We start from the raw sequence: 21704 nt of genomic DNA on the forward strand, positions 1-21704 counted from the left end.
ATTATTATTATTATTATTATTATTATTATTATTATTATTATTTTGAGACAGAGTCTTGCCCTGTCACCTAGGCAGGAGTGCAGTGCAGTGATCTCAGTTCACTACAACCTCCTCCTGGATTCAAGCGATTCTCGCACCTCATTCTCCCAAGTAGCTGGGATTACAGGCGTCCGCCACCATGCCTGACTAATTTTTGTATTTTTAGTAGAGACGGGGTCGGCCAGGCTGGTCCAGGCTGGTCTTGAACTCCTGACCTCAGGTAATCTGCCCTCCTCAGCCTCCCAAAGTGCTGGGATTACAGGCTTGAGCCATCGTGCCCCACCAAGAATTCTAAAATTAAACAGTGCATTTTTTTCTCTATTAAAAAATCTTAGGGGGATTGGAAATATATTTTAGGTTCCTCTCTTTTGAATTTTTCTGCCCTCCCCTCCTTTCTAGGCCATATTATTAGCCTCTGGGGAGTTATCCCAAACCTAAGCACTTGGCATTAACAAACCTAAAGTGTGGGAATGGTGACTGAATAAAGCTGTTAAGAGTACCAGGGAAGAAGTTAAGAGAAAGTGGCTCGTGGTGTCAGTAAATCAGAGCATTATCTTGCTACTAGCAGAGGCATCTTAGTACCTTTGATCCCTGCCCTCTTGAACATAGTAGATGCACTCTGATCTTGTTTTATTGTTATTGGAATGGACTCAACTCACTTGACATTTAAGTGAACATTTTTTAGATGGTGTGTTTACTTGGACTAGAGTCCAGGGCACTCATCATATTTCTGTCAGCAATTGTATATCCTCACCAAACTTACTGGCATTGGAGGTGCTTAAATGGGTGAGAAAAACAATTTAAAGTAAGAAATATTATGCACTATTGGTGTATTGTCACTACAGACATCTCAAGTCCAGCATTTAAAAAATTTATGGTAAAATATATAGAACATAAAATTACCATTTTAAACCATTTTCTTTTTTTTTTTTTTGAGACGGAGTCTCGCTGTGTCGCCCAGGTTGGAGTGCAGTGGCGCGATCTTGGCTCACTGCAAGCTCCGCCTCCCGGGTTCACGCCATTCTCCAGGCTCAGCCTCCAAGTAGCTGGGACTACAGGCGCCCGCCACCTCGCCCGGCTAGTTTTTTGTATTTTAGTAGAGACGGGGTTTCACCATGTTAGCCAGGATGGTCTTGATCTCCTGACCTCGTGATCCACCCGCCTCGGCCTCCTAAAGTGCTGGGATTACAGGCTTGAGCCACCGTGCCCGGCCTAAACCATTTTCAAATATACAATTCAGTGGCACTAAGCACATTCACAAAGTTGCACAATGCTCACCACTATCCATTTCCAGAACTTTTTCATCATCCCAACAGAAACTCCATACCCATTAAGCAATAACTCCCCATTCCCTCCACCCCTCAGTCGCTAGTAACCTCTAATTTATTTTCTGTCTCTATGAATTTGTGTATTCTAGATATTTCATAAAAGTTAAATTGTACAATATTTGTTTTATGTCTGGCTTATTTCTTTTAGCATAATATTTTTCAAATTTGTCCATGCTATAGCGTGTATTACCTTTTGAGACTGAATAATATTCTATTGTAGGTATATACCACATTTTGTTTATCTGTTCATCTGCTGATGGACATTGGGATTGTCTCCACCTTTTGGCTGTTATGAATAGGCTGCTGTGAACACTGGTATTTAAGCATCTGTTTGAGTTCCTGCTTCCTGCTTTCAGTTCTTTTGGGTATATACCCAGGAATAGGAATTGCTGGATCGTAATGTAAGTCTGTGTTTAGCTGTTTGAAGAACTGCCAAACTGTTTTCCACAGTGGCTGTAACATCTTACATCCCCATCAGCAATACATGAATGAGAGTTCCAATTTCTTCACATCTTGGCAATACTTATTTTCAGGTTTCTTGTTGTTGTTTGATAATACTTATCCTACTGGGTGTGAAGTTAAGGTATTTTATTATGGTTTTGATTTAATGTTTCTTTAATGGCTGGTGATATTAAGCATCATTTCATGTGTTTAGTCATTTATATAACTTCTTTGGAGAAATGTCAGTTTTTTAAAATTAGGTTTTTTAAATAACTGGAGTTACATATTCTGCATATTAATCTTTATATATTCTGGATATTAATCCCTCATCAGATACATGATTTGCAAATATTGTCTCTCATTCTGTAGGTTTTCTTTTCCCTCTCTTGATCATGCCTTTTGAGGCACAAAAGTTTTTAATTTTGAAGTCCAGTTTATCTGTTTTTTTCTGCTGTTGCCGGTGCTTTTGCTGTCATAGCTGTTAAATCATTCCCAAATCCAATATAAGGAAGATTTTCTGCCATGTTTTCTTCTAAGAGTTTTATAGTTTTAACTCCTATATTTAGGTCTCTGATCCATTTTGAGTTTACTTCTTTTCTTTTCTTTCTTTGAGACAGGGTCTCACTCTGTCATCCAGGCTGGAGTGCAGTGATGTGATCTCAGCTCATTGCAACCTCCACCTCCCAGGCTTAAGTGATTCTCCCATTTCAGCCTCCCAAGTAGCAGTGACTACAGGCTCGTGCCATCATGCCTGGCTAATTTTTTAATTTTTTTGTAGAAACGGGGTTTCACCATGTTGCCCAGGCTGGTTGCTAATTCCTGGACTCAAGCAGTCCACCAGTCTTAGCCTCCCAAAGTGCTGGGATTACAGGCATAAGACTTCAACTGGCCATGCCTTTTTTTTTGTTTAATGAAACCAATGACAAGGTAAAGGTCGGTGTTTGTGCTTTAGCATTTCTTCTTAAAGAAAGATGAAACTCTTCATAATAGTGATGAATTAAGATGGAAGATTAGCTGAGTTGAACTTACTATGGATAGTATGTAAACTGGTTGCATCTGTTTGAAGTTCTTACTGTGACGAGTGGTCTCTAAGGAATGTATTTGTTGAAAAGTCTTTGGTACAAACCAAGAAAAGTAACCTTTATCAAAAAGACCAAATAAATTCTCATTGTCCTAGTTCATGAAATAATACTCAGGGCATGCTCCTCACAACTTGGAAAATGTAGAACTTGCGCGTTACCTCACCCTACTGGCTTCCATACTACACGTGCAAGAGATATTTGTGTGAGAGAATGAGCGCTTCTAAGTCAGTGAAAGCTACCAACCTATATATACCCTCTGACTTTTTTTTTGGAGACAAAAATTTGCTCTTGTTGCCCAGGCTGAAGTGCAGTGGCGCGATCTCAGCTCACCTCAACCTCCACCTCCTGGATTCAAACGATTCTCCTGTCTCAGCCTTCTGAGTAGCTGGGATTACAGGCATGTGCCACCATGCCCGGCTAATTTTGTATTTTTAGTAGAGATGGGGTTTCTCCATGTTGGTCAGGCTGGTCTCGAACTCCCGACCTCAGGTGATCCACCCATCTCAGCTTCCCAAAGTGCTGGGATTACAGGCATAAGCCACCATGCCTGGCCCTCTGACTTATTCTTGAGAGATTTATCGGTTTGTGAAGGGATCAAAAGCATACAACTGAAGATTAAAGAACAGAAAAATAGGTGTAGTTTGACTTAAGAATGCATTCATGATCTCCCTTAGTGATCTTTTTTCTTAAGAGTTTTGGACTCTTGCCCTCCCCACAAACAGGGTAGAGTAAGAGAATAAGCTGAGTATTTAAACGGAGAAACTAGGGTAACAGATAAAAGAAAAAAAAAATCCCTCTCCAAAAGAGATGATCCCTTAAAAAAAAAAGATAACTGTGGTTAATAAAATTATTACTAAAAATAAATTAGAAAACATTCATAAAACTAAACAAAGTAAAAATCTAATCAGAATATATTATGAGGACCCAACCCCTAAAGGAGATTTGTGAAGATGAAATGTGATCATTTTGTCCATCTCTACAAAAAAATGCAAAAATTAGTTGAGCGTGGTGCACGTCTATAATCCAAGCTACTCTGGAGGCTGAGGTGGGAGAATTGCTTGATCCTGGGAGGTGGAGGTTGCAGTGAGCCGAGATTGTGCCACTGCACTCCAGCCTGGGCTACAGAATGAGACCTATCCAAAAAAAAAAAAAAAAAAAAGAAAAAAAAAGTGATAATGTGTAATTTCATGCCTAGAATTCATTGGAATGTATGCAGCCGGGTTCTGATTAGCAATAAACGACTTGACAAGCTATGGTGAATAGTGCATGGCTGGTACCGGTTCCCAATTTCTTTTATGTTTTAACTATGAAGAGCAATAAACCGATTAATAGACTGATAGACCTAAAACTGTTAATAGATTATACTTTACTTTTTTCCAAAAGGCCAATTTGAGGTGAAACGTGGGCAAAATTAGCACAATATAAAAATGTGGCCAAAGGACTAAAATTTTTTAAAAAATAAAGCAGCATAAGAAAAAATATGCCTTCCCAAATAGATGTTATCATTCCATTAGACTTATTAAAGGAAAACCTTACTCCCCCAAATATTGCTTGCTTAGACATGTCTTAGGAATTCTTTTGGAATTGGTTCCCGAGCATACGCCTTGATAAACTCAAAACCCTGCTTTATTGTTTTAATAGTCAGTACCCTTTTTTTAAAAGCCCGCTGCAGCTCAGTTTTCCCATTTATTGTTAGTTGCTCCAAATAACCGCTCCACCCCTCCCAGTTAAATTCATCACCCTGTTTGAGGAACAAACATGTGCCAGCCAGGGAGGATGTCTAGAATAATGGCTGTAGACTCTAAAAAAAAAAAGGTATTTAAAATAACGAATTCTCCCAATGTTTGAGTAGCTGGTTGCAATAACTAGAATTAAAACATATTGCTTCCCTGGATAAATACAATTGCTTCTGCATATTATTTGTTGTTGTTGTTTTGGAGACAGGTTCTTGGTCCTGGTCACCCAGGCGGCAGCCACAGTGGTGGGAATTGTGAGTTTACTATAAGCCCTTGGAACTAATTGGCTCAAGTTGATCTCTTACTCTCCCAAACTCCCCCTGAATAAGCAGGGACATAGGTGGTAGCCCAGCCAATGGGCCTGGCTAATTTTGTAAATTTTTTGGTAGAGAACAGGCCCTTGCTATGTTCCCGAGTTTGGGATCTTGAACTGGCTGGCTCCCAAGCCAGTGCTCCTAAACCCCAGCCCCCCAAAAGTGCTGAGACTGGTATGTGAGCATCATGCCCAGCTGGGAAGTGATTGTTTTTGGAATGGGTGAAATAGGCCTCCCATTTCGGATGTGTGAATCGTTCTATTATGGTTTGGTTTTAGAGACCCCGTTATTAGATCATTATCTTCATAATACAGTTTCATTTCCCATTTCAGAAATTCCATTTTTGTTTCTGTTATTTTGAGATAATTGTTTTTAAAGAGAGAGAATCATGCCTTAATTGGAAGCAAAATTCCAATTATTGTTAGAAAAAATACTTGTTAATTGGTAGTTTGTTTCTTTAACTGAACTAAGCTTATTTAAGCTATTTTTGGTGTGCATCCCTTATTTAAAAGATTTTTCCAGTGGTACACGTTTTTATTTTCCTTTAGCCCAATATACCTACCTATCCTCCCTTGCTCCTGAATTCCTAAAGAAATATTATACCTGATACATAATAACCCAGTAACTACTCTTACCAAAGAACAATGCTGTTGGGTAGAACAGGTGTTCTCCCATTAAGAAACGTATAATTATTGACAAACCTAGTATAAGGTAGTTCTGTGAATATATAGTATAACATATATAACTATAATATTATAACTATAGTATATAATGTAATATAGTTTTTATAGGGTTTTTCCTGTTTTTTATGTGCGATACATAATACTTGTGTACACTTCTGGCTATTAAAAAATGTTTTTGAAAGAACAATTTTAAAACTTTTCTGATTTGATAAAATTATAAGTTTGGGTGAAATAGAATTGGGGAAGATGGATAAACAAGAATCCAAAATGCTGATGTGTTTAAAGCAGCTCATTACATATTTCCTCTACTTTTGTGTGTATAAGTAAAATATCTTTAATATTAAATTTAAAATAATGTGGCAGAAACTAAAAAAATACCAATAAAGTGTGTTTTTTTTTTTTTAAAGAGGCATTTAAATGTTAAGGTCCTTTAGTCTTTTCATTTCCATTTGAGATATTATAGTCCTTGTTATTTTAGCTGCTTCTTTTTCTTAAACTTCAGAATTTCTTATAGTACCTTCCTCAGGAAATAAAGTACTATTTCTACAGTCAGGCAGTGCTTTTGAGGTGGTCCCTCCATGTTAGGAAATAATTGAAAAGAAATAATACTCCAGTGCATTATCTTACTTGTAGATGAAAGCCTTTGTATTCGTTGAGATAAACATCCTCAATACTATTATTTTTAGACATATATTACATATGAAATATATGGCATATTTTGGTGTATATTACTTTTAGACAGCTTTTAATATATGAGTCTATACTTAGTTTCCAAGCTTTGATTCCCTTAGTTTCCAAGCTTTGATTCCTTTTATGTCAAGTCTGTATCCCAGTTAAAGTTTTCACTAATATGAAATTAATCTCTCTGAATTGCAATAACACTTGGTTTGGTTCTAGATTAAGAAATGTAAAAGATTGCTTAATAAAACCCATTTCATCTCCATTACATGCTAAGTGATAGAATCAATTACTAGTGTTTATGATCTTTACTTTTTATTGCCAATTATAAAAACATTCAAATGTAGGCCATATTTTTTGTGTGTGAATGTCATGTAATAATATTAGTAGCATCAGTGAAGTTATTAAGATGATTTTTTCACTCCCAGCATCCAGGCTATTTTCTTTTTTTTTTTGGAGACAGAATCTTACTCTGTCACCCAGGCTGGAGTGCAGTGGCATAATCGCGACTCATTGCAACCGCTGCCTCCTGGGTTCAAGCAATTCTCCTCCTCAGCCTTCTAAGTAGCTGGGACTACAGATGCACACTGCCATGCCCGGCTGATTTTTTTGTATTTTAGTAGAGATGGGGTTTCACTGTGTTGTCCAGGCTGGTCTTGAACTCCAGAGCTCATGCAGTCCACCTGCCTCGGCCTCCCAGTGCTGGGGTTATAGGCGTGAGCCACCGTGCCTGGCCAAAGGCTATTTTCAACATGACTAAACTTGTTTTCAACATAGTTCTAACATAATAGCTACCTTTGGTTCATTATCTCCTTTCTGCTTACACATTCTCTGGATGTTTGTTTTATCATGCAGATAATAGCCAATGAGAAAAGGACAAATGATAATGGAATCAAGTTGTGTAGCAAAGATTTAGGTTAAACCTTATGAATAAGACACTAATACTGTAGTGGATTACCTAAGCAGATCATGAGGACGTTGTGATTCTGTCATTGGGAACATTTGTTCTGTTTGATAATCAAGTGAAGAAATCAGATTCAGACGACTATAGGGGTCCACATCAAGTGACCACATAGAGGTTCTTTTATTTTCTGTTTTTAATCCACTTCCTCAGTTTTTTCCTTGGGATGAATAGACTGACATTACCCAGAATACTTTGTTATTAAAGAATGAATTTATTTCCATCTAGATTTCCAATTCATTAAGTACCTAAATTCTGTTTATTTCCTTAAGACTCTTTGAAGGAGATAGTCAAACATTTCAATTAAATAGGATAGATAATGTATGTGGAAGTATATGACCTAAAGTATAGGCTGGGGGTGCACACTGTTGGCCCATGGACCCAACTTAGACCACAGACCATAGTTTGGCTGAAAGAGTTTTTGTTTGTTTAATTGGGTCGGCATTTATTTATTTATTTATTTATTTTTGAGACAGAGTCTTGCTCTGTCACCCCGGCTGGAGTGCAGTGGTGCAATCTCAGCTCACTGCAACCTCTGCCTCCTGGGTTCCAGTGATTCAGGCACGTGCCACCACAACAGGTGTGCGCCACCACGACAGGTGTGCGCCACCACACCCAGTTAATTTTTTTTTTTTTTTTTGTATTTTTTAGTAGAGACAGGGTTTCACCATATTGGCCAGGCTGGTCTTGAACTCCTTACCTCGTGATCAACTCGCCTCAGCCTCCCAAAGTGCTGGGATTACAGGCGTGAGCCACCATGCTGGCCTAATTGGGTCAGTATTACACAATTGAGAGATTACAGGTAAAAGTCTAGTTTGGCTGTTACCACACAATTGGCAACATTTGGCTCCCATTCCCACAGGGAAGTCAACTACACTTGAGTAGCCACTTTCTTCTCTAGACAAGATGTGCGCCCTCATGTATCCCACTTCACACATTAATTCACTTGCCTAGTCTTGACATAGATGTTTGTCATATATATTAGCTGAATCTGAATTTCAGAGAGTTGTCAGGTAAACTTTATAGTACCTTGAGAAATTGGTTATAAAAATGAGTTATCTGTATAAGCCTGAATAAATCATACATAAATCATGCATAGTTTTTAAGAAGACTTCCTGGGCTGGATTGATTGGCCCCCTTTTTTGTCCCTCTATACCTTCTTAGTCATTTGATTAGTTTTATTGATCTCCTAAAACTTATTATAAATATCTAAGTGTATATCCCTTGTAATATGCCATGAGCTATGAGCTCCTTCAAGGCCCAGGATCATACATTATTTTGTTTTTTGTTCTCAGCTTCTAGTACCTGGTACACAGTAGGTATCCAAATGTTTGTTAAATTCCTCTAACTTTAGTACAGGCATTTGAGTGCTGTGGTCTGTTTATTTTTGGAAAAAAATATATATTAGCTATTTCTGCTTTTGTATTACAAGCAGCTTCTTTGGTTAAAGATGATTTTAAAAGTTATCTCAATAATTTTCAATTTTCTGTCTTAAATTGAAAACAGTACTGAAAATACAAGATCTTTGTAAGTATACAGATTCTCAGATGGAATATTTTGAATTAGGTATTTTTTTCATTTTATTTAAAATATTCTTCTAATCTTAATATTTTTAAAACAAATAACTCTTAATTACCATTTAATTTTGCATTTGCTTGCAATAAACTGAAATTGGCAGTCGCTCAAACTCCACTTATTTTACTTATTTACACATCTAGTCATTTGGGAGTGTGTTTTACTTTGTATTACTAGAAGTATTGCCATGATATCTAGCTGTTTTAAGTAAATTAAAAATAAGGCCATTTTAGGAAATTTGCTTTGAAAATTTAGAAAGAGATGAAAATATCTTTTTTAGGTCATTTGTGATCTCTTAGGTTACAGATAGAATTTTTGCCTGTGTCTATTTAATGTGTAGGATTTTCATATAGTTTTGGAAAATGGAAAAAAGTCCTCGGGCATTTGTTTATATGATAATTGGAAAGATCTCACTTAAAATTTTCTCAGAGAAAAATGTGCGTTATCACCTTTTCTAGTTAGAGGCCTAGAGAACCAACATTATGTAACCTACAGCTAAATAGATGAGCATGTTGATGTTGATCATACTTATAATGTAAAAGCAAATGACTATTCTTGGGTGGTTGGGTTGCATTTTTGGTTTTCATTGTGATTGCTGGTAGTGTTGTAATGCTTTTAGGACTTTTAGACATTACATCTGGTCATTTCTGCTCTTTGGTTGAGTACCCCAAAAATCTAAGAATTGGAGGAGCCCAGTGACATGTTTTCAAAAACCTAAATGTCTCTAGGGAAAATGACTCCCTATAAAGTTAAACATAATGCATATCTTTAAAGTGTCAGTATACTTAATGGATTATGTATCTTCAACTCAGTTATTTTACTGGACTGGGTAGTTTCTTTTAACTTTATAGAGTATATATTGGCTTACTAAGGGCAGATTTCCATTGACAATCAAAATTTAAAAATTTCCTTCCATTCCAAATTTAGATATCTGGTTAGATTTTTAGTAGTGTGCAGTTGATTGTAGTCATCTTGATAATGATGACTAGAATCTTGATAATGACTAACCTAGTAGTTAGGTATAGGTAGACTCAGCTAAAATGGGTACTTGGAAGCAAGGTGAGGCCACTCTGGTTTGTTTTTATATCCTTTATTCAGTCTGTTTCACTACCCATAGTTTAATTTTAAACACCATTTCCCAGCTGCATTCAGTTTCTATCGTGTTAGCCTGAAATGTGCTAGAGAAAATAAACTAAGACCAGTAGACTTATTTTTCTGTTTGTCTTTCAACTTAACATTTTAGGATCAGACTTGGCTTGCATTCCAGACTCAGGGTGCCAGAAAAGTAAATAATACACAATAATACTTAGGCTTATCTTCAATACTCTTGTTTTGTTATGGCCAATTAGGCTAATTTTAGTGATGGTCAGAGGCTTCTAAATTGGAGGGCAGTAGTAACTCCTATAATACCAGTTTCCAAATGGTATCTCTCTGTTCCAGCCCATCACAACAGTTTTAAAACCAGCTTTTGTTTTTGTTTTTGTTTTGTTTTGTTGCTTTGTTTTGTTTTTTAACAGGAGAGCCAGTGTAACTCCTTCAAGACTGGAGTGACACACACTGCATCTGCATCTGCCTCATGTGAGTTCTCATTTTGGCAGCAGCACTCTGCTAGGCTGGAACCTCTGTAGAGGTTTGCCCTTTATTTTTCTAACTCTATAAATTACTACATAGTGTGTCTTGGTGGCAATGGTAAAAAGTGCATGAGAATTCCAAACTTCCCTGTGGAAAGTCTTCTGCTCATTCCAAAGGGACTTCGTCCTTTAACATATATTCTATCTTGTATGAACAGCATCTACTCAAAACAGAGCCCACAACTTTCATCCCGAAAACAGAGTTATTTTTTGAAGAACTGTTTTTTCCTGGCAGATTATGGAGTAAAGAATATCTTTAAATGCTCTCAGTAACTTCAGCTTTCAAAGTGTTGGTTGTTTTCTTTATAGTCTAATTATGTAACCTGAGAACACTGTGTGCTGTCCTAGTGGCTGAAGCAGTCCTCCTTTTTGGACTCCAGCCCTTAAAATAGCTTCTTCCTTTGTCTTCCTATATTGAGTAACTAGGGGTAGGCCAGAGTACCTTCTGGGAGAAGAAATAAGCAGATAATGTGTGAAGTTATGTTTACTCTAAGCTATTGCCTGGGTTTTGGAACCACAGAAAGTCAATTGTGAGAGTTGAGCCTGAAGCTGTGCATCATTTACATGCCACAGTTGTGGGAGAGAAATTGAAATTAGAGCCTTTGCAGCTGTGGAGAGGCATAAAACTCTAAGTCTGAGGAGATATATATGGTTTCCCATAAATATCTGAGGCTGGCTTTGTAGAGCCTGGTTGATTAAAAAAGGAATTTTATTTTTTGTATTTTATTTTTATTTTCAAAGGAATGGCGGTACTTAGCTTCAGGAATTTTTGCCACCAGGTCACAACAAATATGTTTATCACTAGGGACACTTAGAATAAAACATCTAAATTCATGTTCTGTGTGGCTGCGATTCTGCTTCTCCAACCTTGGTTGTACTATATAGCAGATAATTTAATGACCAGGGAGTTTGTGTTGCTGAAATGATTATCTGGGACACTTATGAGAAAATGTCAATAGCTTGTAGGTATTACTGATTAATATAGAGCTTGATGAAATAGTGTTGTCTGGGCAGAACTTGGACTCTCTTTACTAAATCCATTCCCACTTGTGAGTAGAGCAGTTTATTTTGGACTAGTTGAAAAAAAATTGGAGGGAGAAGTGTATGTTTCAACACCCAAGCTTAAGTTTTGATGGCTTATGTAATCTAGAAATTCATTTTTTGCAGTGGTAGTATATATACCCTATCACAAAGAGCTTTTGTTTGTTTGTTTGTTTTTTGAGATGAAGTCTTGCTCTGTCGCCCAGGCCGGAGTGCAGTGGCGCAATCTTGGATCACTGCAGCCTCCGCCTCCTGGGTTCAAGGATTTCTCCTGCCTCAGCCTCCCAAGTAGCTGGGAATGCAGGTGCGAGCCACCATGCCCGGCTAATTTTTGTGTTTTTAGTAGAGATGGGGTTTCACCATATTGGCCAGGGTGGTCTCAATCTCCTGACCTCAAGTGATCCGCCTGCCTCAGCCTCCCAAAGTGCTGGGATTACAGGCGTGAGTCACAACTCCTGGCTTCACAAAGAGCTTTTGGATGAGACTCAAAGAGACCTAAATTTTGGCTTCAGCTGATGTTTGTACTTGCTATATAACTTTATGTCAGCAAATGGTGAAGATATATTTTTAGGAAGTACTCTGAGCTCATTGAGAAAAGGGAAATTTAAAGTATTTCCATACGTGGAATTTCTAGAAAGTCACTTCGGTTGAACACTTGGGAAATTCTGCCCTGCAAATAAATATAATGTGGCATGTATAGTGTTTTTATTTTCTGCTGTTCTAGGATTTGTGCTGTCAAAATGGGGATTTGAGACTTTTTTCTCCCCTGTATTGTTTTTCACTGAAAATTCTGAATACATTAATTTGAGTTTCAAATCCAAATTGTCTCACAGACATAGGTTTTACTCACTGGTTACTGCATTGCTCTATAATTACCTGATTATCTAGCTGGAGAAAATTGCTGATTTAGGGGTGAGTGTGGGTGGGAGTAATTAAGGTTTGTTTTTTGTCTCCCACTCTTAAGGCATATCCAGAAGATTGTCCTTCTGAAAAATTAACAATTGAAAACATTTTATGTGGACCACATCCTATAAGAATAAATGTCAGTAGATTACCCAAATTACTTAGCTATACTGGAATTTTATTTCATTAAACACAGTTTGAGATAAATGGGGCCTAGGTTAGGATTGAGGAATAATTTTCATTTTATGGAGATTGTACTAAAATGAGATTTACTTGCAACTGGGGTAGGAGCATGGGGCATTGAGGAGGGTAAGGTGAGAGTGGTTATACTTTTAACATAACTCAAATTTACAGCAGTAGATGCCATGCCTTTGGTTTTATGATACACCAGCTCTTACTCTGTTAGTGTATATAGCACTTTATTTTTTTAACCACAGTATACATCATATAGATTTAGGAATTCCACACTTAAGTCTTCAACAAGTTTTTTTTAGGGGGATGGGAGAGGATGAGGCAGGATTTAAGGGGAAGAAGGTAATATAGCCAGTTTTGAAAATGTTAGCCATGGCTGGGCGTGGTGGCTCAGCCTGTAATTGCAGCACTTTGGGAGGCTGAGGCGGGCGGCTCACTTGACGTCAGGAGTTTGAGACCAGCCTGGCCAACGTGGTGAAACCCCCGTCTCAACTAAAAATACAAAAATTAGCCAGGTGTTCTGGTGGGCACCTGTAATCTCAGCTACTTGGGAAGCTGAGTCATGAGAATCGATTGAATCTGGGAGGCAGAGGTTGCAGTGAGCCGAGATCACGGCCACTGCACTCCAGTCTGGACAATGGAGTGAGACTCCGACTCAGAAAAAAAAAAGAAAAGAAAACAGGCCGGGTGCGGTGGGTGCGGTGGCCTCACGCCTTATAATCCTAGCACTGTTGGGAGCCGAGACAGGGGTATCGCGAAAGGTCAGGAGATCGAGACCATCCTGGCTAACACGATGACCTGCGGGTCGTCTTACTAAAAACTACAAAAAAAAGCCGGGCGAGGTGGCGTGCCTGTAGGTCCCAGGCTACCTGGGAGGTCTTGAGCAGGAGAATGGCGTGAACCCCGGTGAGGCGGAGCTTGCGCAGTGAGCTGAGATCCGGCCACTGGCACTGCCACCTGGTGACAGAGCGAGACTCTTCCAAAAAAAAAAAAAAAAAAAAAATAAAAAGAAAAAGAAAAACGAGTGTTAGCTAGTTAGCGTTTGGCCATTTAAGGTTATATGTACTCTTGGTAACAACAAAATAATAAAAATGTTTTTTTTTTTTTTTTTGTCTTTTTGGCATTGTTTCTGATGAGATGAGACTCAAAAGACCTTTAACAATTTAGCTTCTGGTTTTCAAATGCTGACAAATGATTTATTAAAGGATTTTGAAAGCCCAGCTTGCTCTTTTAGAAATCTTCAGTTTAATTTTTAAAAACGGTATACGGTTAATATAAGTTTTTGTAAAGGTACAGGAGACCATGACATCTCGTTCTCTGTCTCACTTAAAGGCCACTCAGTTCCTTCCTAGGAGGCAACTGGTATTTACTGTTATACTGGTTTTAGAAATATTCTAAAGGATTGTTTTTGGGAAGGGAAGGTTGAATCACCACATTAAAGTATTAGCACCCAACTTGGACAGATAGACTAATTGCAATGAAAAATCAGCTTGCGCCATAAGCTAAAGATGTAATAGTAGATGGAAGAACTATAATAATATAATAATTGCATTATTATGAGATACAAGAATATTGATGAATATTTTTGCCTTCATTTGGCATTTAGGAAACTGGCCAGGTCTTTTTAATTGTTATTTTAATTTTTTATATTTAATTTTATTATTTTATTTTATTTTATTTATTTATTTTTGAGACGGAGTCACGCTTTGTCTCCCAGGCTGCAGTGCAATGACCAGATCTCAGCTCACTGCAAGCCCCGTCTCCCAGGTTTACGCCATTCTCCTGCTTCAGCCTCCCGAGTAGCTGGGACTACAGGTGCCCGCCACCTTGCCCGGCTAGTTTTTTGTATTTTTTAATAGAGACGGGGTTTCACGTGTTAGCCAGGATGGTCTTGATCTCCTGACCTCGTGATCCACCCGTCTCAGCCTCCCAAACTGCTGGGATTACAGGCTTGAGCCACCGCTCCCGGCCTAGTTATTATTTTTAATATGGCTTACTCACTCCTGGAGACTGATGATGGAAGGATGCTTACCTAAATATTTCATTTGGAAGAAACCTATTTAAAGGAGCAACATTTTCTTTTTTATTGTTTTTGAGACAGAGTCTCACTCTTTCACCCAGTCTGGAATGCAGTGGCTCAATCTCGGCTCCCTGTAACCTCTGCCTCCTGGGTTCAAGCGATTCTCCTGCCTCAGCCTCCCGAGTAGCTGGAATTACAGGCGCCCGCCACCACGCCCAACTAATTTTTGTGTTTTTAGTAGAGACGGGGTTTCACCATGTTGGCCAGGCTGGTCTGGAACTCCTGACCTCAAGTGATCCGCCAGCCTTGGCCTCCCAAAGTGCTGGGATTACAGGCGTGAGCCACTGTACCTGGCTGCAACATTTTTTTTATGCTTGAATTTCAGTAGTAAACTCTAAAAAGTTTTTTCATTATGGAAAATTTCAGACTTATACAATAGTAGAGAGAACCCCATAATTGCCTGAAATCCCTGTTATTTGACCTGTAAGAAACTCAATGCTCCTTTCACAGATAGGGAGAGATTTAGTTTTATATACACAGTGGCATATTTTTTTTTTTTTTTTTTGAGACAGAGTCTCGCTCTGTCACCCAGGCTAGAGTGCAGTGGCATGATCTCAGCTCACTGCAACCTCCGCCTCTCAGGTTCAAGCGATTCTCCCACCTCAGCCTCCTAGCTGGAACAACAGGCAGGCACCACCACACCCGGCTAATTTTTTGTATTTTTAGTAGAGATGGAGTTTCACCATGTTGGCCAGGCTGGTCTCAAACTCTTCACCTCAAGTGATCTGCCCACCTCGGCTTCCCAAAGGGCTGGAACTACAGGCATGAGCCACCATGCCTGACCAATTCTTCAGTATCTGACTCCAGTTCATGTTTAGATTTCCCTAATTGTCACAAACATCTTTTTATGGTTGGTTTACAATGATAACGTGCAAAATACAATTTTGATGGCATACATTGTTAGAGCTGATAAGAAAACAATCTAACAAGTGGAACAAATATGTTGATTGGAGAAGGCATATAAAGCAACTACCCAAGCCAAACAGGAATTCCAAAAATAAATTATTTTAAAAGTTCATTTTGAAGGATTTCTGCAACAATTATGCACAACACCGAAGCTTTCAACATATATAGACCTCCCTTAGTTTTCTGTGTACTTTTATTCTCACGATTAATATCACAGCTATGCATACTCATTTTTTTTTAAACCGTGGGAATGAAAGAATAAAGGGAAAAAATGTTTGGAATAGGTTTCCTGAGAATGAAGGAACTATACTGAATAATTTGATAATTCAGCTTGTTGCTGTGCTCCTGCTATATAATATGACCTATTTCCACAGACTAACAATTGAGTTTTCTAATTACTTGGGGCAGTACAGAACATGGAGTTTGAGGGGGAAAAAGAAAAATGGTAGAATTAGGAGGGGGGAAGAATTGGGAAAGAGCAGAAATTCATTCATTTTCATTCTGTTTTAATTGGCTGTTCTTTCTGGTAACTAATGAAAACTTCCTCTTTGTGCAGTGTACAAGTCCCCGGAGTATGAGTCCCTTGGTTTTGAACTTACTGTGGAGAGATTAGTTTCTATTGGCTATCCCCAGGAGTTGCTCAGCTTTGCTTATGATTCTACATTCCCTACCAGGTAATTTTAAAGATATTTTGGATTAAGACTACTTTCTTTACCCCTCAAATTAGACATTCCAAATTCATCCTTAATAGCAACAACAAAAAACCCCCACAAAACATTGAATAATTCTTTGTTGTTTTTTTGGTTGGTTGATGTTGATTCTAAAATTACCATGAACTTTTCATATACACCATATCTTGATGTTCCTGAATTAAGCTCATTTTATTGCAACTGAGGAAGACCCACTTATGGGTGAAAAAGGAGATTACTAAAACTGACGGGTAGTAATGACAGGTGGTGCTGTTCGGGGCTGTTGGCAAATAGGTATGTGTTTCTCTAATACACTTAACATGATAGAAGCTTGGCAGTTTCCATTTCTGGATTTGATAGGGAATCTTTAAGATTAAGAAAATGATGTTTACTTGAGATGCTATCATATATATCCCACATACAGCATCTAATGGAGGAAGATATAAGCCTTCTCAGTTGTCCAAGAAAAAAGACTATGTTTTAGAATGGTACCAGCTGTGTAGTAAGAGGAATTTTGTTTATATCTTGTTTGATTAAGCATTTATTCCTTACAGAAACCAATTATGATTATCTGTCTGGACAGAGTCAATATTTTTTAGTTGCTTTAGAATTAGTTTTAAAGATTTTACTCATTTTAGCTATATTAGGACATACTTGAGTTGGTACAAAGCTTGAATTAGATGAGGTCGGTTCATGATGATTAAATAATACTAAGTAAAATTATTGCCTGTATTACTTTGCATTATCAATCATGTCTTCATTTTCACATAGGGGACTTGTCTTTGACACACTATATGGAAATCTTTTGAAAGTCGATGCCTATGGAAACCTCTTGGTCTGTGCACATGGATTTAACTTTATAAGGGGGTGAGTACAAAGAACCTTTAGCCTCTTTCTAATGTTAAAGTCAAACAATGTGAAGATGACATCATCTCCCCAGATGTAATATATTTCCCTATTACTTTTCATCATTAAAGAGCAAATTCCCTTACATAAGGTTAGTTAACAGTCATTTATTAGGCAGTTGGAACCCAAACTGACATATAGTTAGCAATTACATTTTGTTTAAATTAAGTGCCTTCCAATTGTACAGCATACAACAAAACTAATCTTGAAACTTGCCCAGAAGAACTTATTAGTAGTTTTTGACTTATTTGAAATTCTAAGATTTTTATTTTCTTCTTTCTAATACAGTTCTCAGGTAGCTGTTCAAAAGAGGTATGTATATAAAAATGCTTTGAAAATGTTTAAACTACAGCAATTTAAATGATTAAGAGATTTTTAATAGCCAATATGTTTTTTAGATTCTAATGAATCTAAATTTTGAATCCTGACATTTGATTGGGTCATTAAAAAAATTTAAACATAAGGTTAAAATGAATATGTGCTAATATATATTTAAAACAAATAAGAGATAAGCTTTATTTTTTTTTTTTTTTTTTTTTTTTTGAGATGGAGTTTCACTCTTGTTGGCCCAGGCTGGAGTGGCAATGGGCAACGATCTCGGCTCACTGGCAACGCTCCCCTGCCCAGGGTTCATAGAAGTTTCTCGCTGCCTCCCAGGCGCTCCCTAGTAGCTGGGACTATAGGCATGTGCCAGCAGCCTGGCTAATTTTGTATTTTTAGTAGAGATCGGGGTTTCTCCATGTTGGTCAGGCAGGTCTCAAACTCCCAACCTGTGGTGATCCACCTGCCTCGGCCTCCCAAAGTGCTGGGATTACAGGCGTGAGCCACCGCGCCTGGCAGAATAAGCTTTATTTTCAAAATAAAAATATTTCCACTATTGTCACTAATTTGAACTTTTTACCCTAGTAAACAGCAGATGAAATTTAGTATCTGCTATTTTTTTGTGTGAAATGTCCCAATATTTTCTTTAAAAAATCATAATGCCACAATTTGACAACTTCTATAGCTATAGCTTTACAGTTATACATTTCCTCTACCGTTATGCTACCTTATTTACTATTGACATTGTATTAAGGTCAGAAAAACAGCTCGTAAAACCAGAATAGGATGTGTGTCAGTCTCTCATGTAATATTTCCATTTACTATTCATTCTTGATGGCAGAATAGGAAAAACACTAGGCTACATTGAAATGTTTAAAAAGACAATATCTTTTTTTGTGATAAGAGGCACAAACCAACTGAAATTGTACCAGAGCTTCCTATAGATTTGAGGTCACAGGATGCCCCTTAGAATTGAAGCATCTGATACAAGACTCTTTAGTTGGCATTACTGACATTACACAGGCTCAGAGATTTCCATGTATACATGAGAATGGTGTGAAGTAAACACCCATCTTGACACATCTGAGCAGGCCAGTGATTACATGCACATTTCCTTCACTGTTTTTATGATGGGGTTTGTTCAGGATCCATGAAAATATCAGGAAACAGGATTTAGAATATGAAGTAATTACAGGTTGTACTAGTAAGCTATTCCATACACAGATACTGTCATCATAACTCAGAATCTCAAGATGAACCAGGGTTCTATTATGTCTAAAAAGGAATTTTTGTATTATGAGGGAGGGGTAGGCAGAGAAGAAAAGAGAAGCAGTTGGATAAATTAGTACTACGATCACATTTACTAACTCAAGATCAACAGACTTCCTCTATTCCCCTAAATAAGCCAATAAGGTTTCCACATAGCTCTTTTGCTAATGCATTTAATAGTTTAAAAAATAAGTCATTTATGAGTAAATGCAGAATCATTCAAATAGCACTTAGCACTGTGCAGTCTTTAAACAGGAAAACTGGCCAGGCACAGTGGCTTATGCCTGTAATCTCAGCACTTTGGGAGGACAAGGAAAGAAGACTGCTTGAGCCTAGGAGTTCCAGACCAGCCTGGACAATAAACTAAAACCCTGTCTCTACAAATATCAAAAAGTAGCTGGGTATGGTGGTGCATGCCTGTGGTCCCAGCTATATGGGAGACTGAGGCAGGAGGATTGCTTGAGCCCAGGAGGTTGAGGCTGCAGTGAACTGTGTTCGTGCTACTGTACTCCAGCCTGTGCAACAGAGCAAGACCCTATCCCCCCACCCCCAAAAATAAATTTATAAAATTAAAATTCCCATTAAAAAAGAGACTGAAGATAGAGGAAAAGAAAGAAATAGTTATCGAAGCTATTACAGTGGTAGACAGGGCTGGAAAAGAAGGGCTCCTTCAGGCTTTGCTTATAAGTTAGGACCTTATATTTTGATAAATCTTTATTCTGTGGGTCACAGAAAGTTAGTAGTAATCTGTGCTATAACTCTTTTCTTCCCATTCCAAGTGTAGCATTTCTTCTTTTATGATACATTTCCTCCCCAAATTGATTTTATTTTAAATATATACTAGTGTGATTTGACACTGAAGTTTACAATGTAATTGCTAACTATATTTTTAAATCAATTTGGGTTCTAACTGCCTAATAAATAACTGTTAACCATCTTTATGTAAAGGAATTTTCCTTTAATGATGGAGGGAATAGGGAAGTATATTGTATCTAAGGAGACAGTGTCAGCTTATTAAACCTGACTGAAGAAAATATATTTTTACTGTTACTTTCCACCTTACTTTTATTAAAGAAAATCTTGGAAAGCTAGAAGATGAGATACTCTACAAAGTTATTCATTATTGGGAGCTCTCATCTCAGAAGAGTGACTTAAGACAGGGAGCTAATGTGATTTTGTATGTCTAACTGGAGTTTATGCCATTTGTAGTTAAGAAACCCAAGCAGGAATTTATCCAGGTCACTCTGCGTGTGAACTTTAAATTTGATTTCCTTTATTTAGATTGTTAATCTCCATATATTCACTGTCAGAATTGTGCATTTTTATATTTTAGTATTTTTCCCTTTGAGTTTCTCTGAAATGTTTTCTTTTAGAAGTGTTTCTGCATCTTTCACTGGCTTTTTTTCTTTTAAACCCTGAATTTTCTTCATGGTTCTATTCTGTCTCCTCTTCCTTCCCTGCACACTAAGTGGCTTCATCTCCTCTAATACTCTTCATGATTCCATCTAGTATCTGTACGTAGATGATCTCAGTTATCTCTCAAGTCCGAATCTCTGTTTTAAGTTCTTGACCTTTGTTTCTAGTTGCCTGATAAAAATCTGTTTACTTCAAGCTTAGTATCACCAAAATAGAACTACTCTTATATCCCTTGTTATTCAGTTTTCATATTTCTGTTCATCGTACCAACCACCTCTCAGAGACACCTTAGCATGGACATCATCATCTTTGACTCTTAATGTCCCCCCAGCCAAATCTGCTCAGTTTGCTGGGTCTTATTTTACCTTGGTAATCTCTCTTGAATATATATATGAGTGAGCTGAGATCACGCCACTGCACTCCAGCCTGACCGACAGGGTAAGACTCTGTCTCAAAAAAAAAAAAAAAAAAAATTCTAGGAGTCAACTGGGTGATTCTGCGTTGCACAGCTGTCTCCACGCTCTTTCACATGTCTGTGGTTAGCTGCTGGGTAACGTAGCATCTAATCTAGAATGGCTTCGTGCACATGTCTGGCATTCGCAGGCTATTGGCCAAGTGCTTCATTTCTACATGTAGCCTTCTATCCTCCAGCAGACTATCTCACTTTCATGCACGTAGTAGTCCGTGGTTCCAAGTGCTGCAAGAGAGATTAAGCTTCAATACACAAATGTTTTTCTAGGTCTCTGCTTGGATCTCATTTCCTGCTATACAAGCCTGTATTCAAGGATAGAGAAATAGACTGAGTTCTAATGGGAGGAGCCACAAAATTGCATCACAAAGAGACAGGAAGAATTTGTGGCCATTGTTGGAGTGCATCACATTGTCTTTCCCCGGTTTATCCTAAAACAGCCACTAATTTAATTTTTTTTTACAACTCAGCCCCGATGGGATTATCCCTCTGCTTTAAAACTGTCAGTAGTACCCTCTTGCCCCTAAATGGTGTAGGAACAGTAGTTTAATCTGCCTCATCCTATCTTTCTAGCTTAATTTTTCTCTGCTCCCCTTTCTCTACCCCAACTGGACTAGTTTCACAACTGGTCCACCTAGCATTTAAGGCCCAGGTCATATGCCAGCACGTGCATGAATCCTTCCTAGATTTTCCTCTCCTTAGTCCTCACATTTGCTTCTCTCTACCCCTTAAGTTGAAATGGTGTTCCCTTCTTGGTTTTCTCATAAATTTTTGCACCTCTTTTGTGGTAGTTGTGATTTTTTACTGTATAATTATATGTGTATGTGACCCATCTCGCCTACCACACTGACAACTCTCTTAAGAGCTGGAACCTAAGCTGGACATCACACCTGTAATCCCAGCTACTTGGGAGGCTGAGGTGGGAAGATTGCTTGAGCAATCTTCAGAAGTTTAAGTCCAGCCTGGACTTAAAATAGCAAGACTCTGTCTTAAAAATAAAATAAAATAAAATAAAATAAAATAAAATAAAATAAAATAAAATAA

At 37.9% G+C, this 21704-nt stretch overlaps 1 protein-coding gene across 7 annotated transcripts in view; it reads left to right on the forward strand.

Moving 5' to 3' along the window:
- Positions 1-21704, forward strand: part of NT5C2 (5'-nucleotidase, cytosolic II) — a 112119-nt gene that overhangs the window by 76868 nt on the left and 13547 nt on the right. For 5 of the 7 annotated variants that reach the window (XM_017851721.1, XM_017851720.1, XM_017851726.1 and 2 more), the window contains 3 exons: positions 16147-16264; positions 17051-17146; positions 17474-17497. In XM_017851721.1, the coding sequence (XP_017707210.1) occupies positions 16147-16264; positions 17051-17146; positions 17474-17497 (238 nt within the window). The remainder of the gene's footprint in view (positions 1-16146; positions 16265-17050; positions 17147-17473; positions 17498-21704) is intronic. The other 2 variants (XM_017851722.1, XM_017851725.1) reach the window with 1 other exon arrangement.

Source organism: Rhinopithecus bieti, unplaced genomic scaffold (assembly GCF_001698545.2).
Source record: "Rhinopithecus bieti isolate Rb0 unplaced genomic scaffold, ASM169854v2 scaffold_31787, whole genome shotgun sequence".
Lineage (NCBI taxonomy): Eukaryota > Metazoa > Chordata > Mammalia > Primates > Cercopithecidae > Rhinopithecus > Rhinopithecus bieti.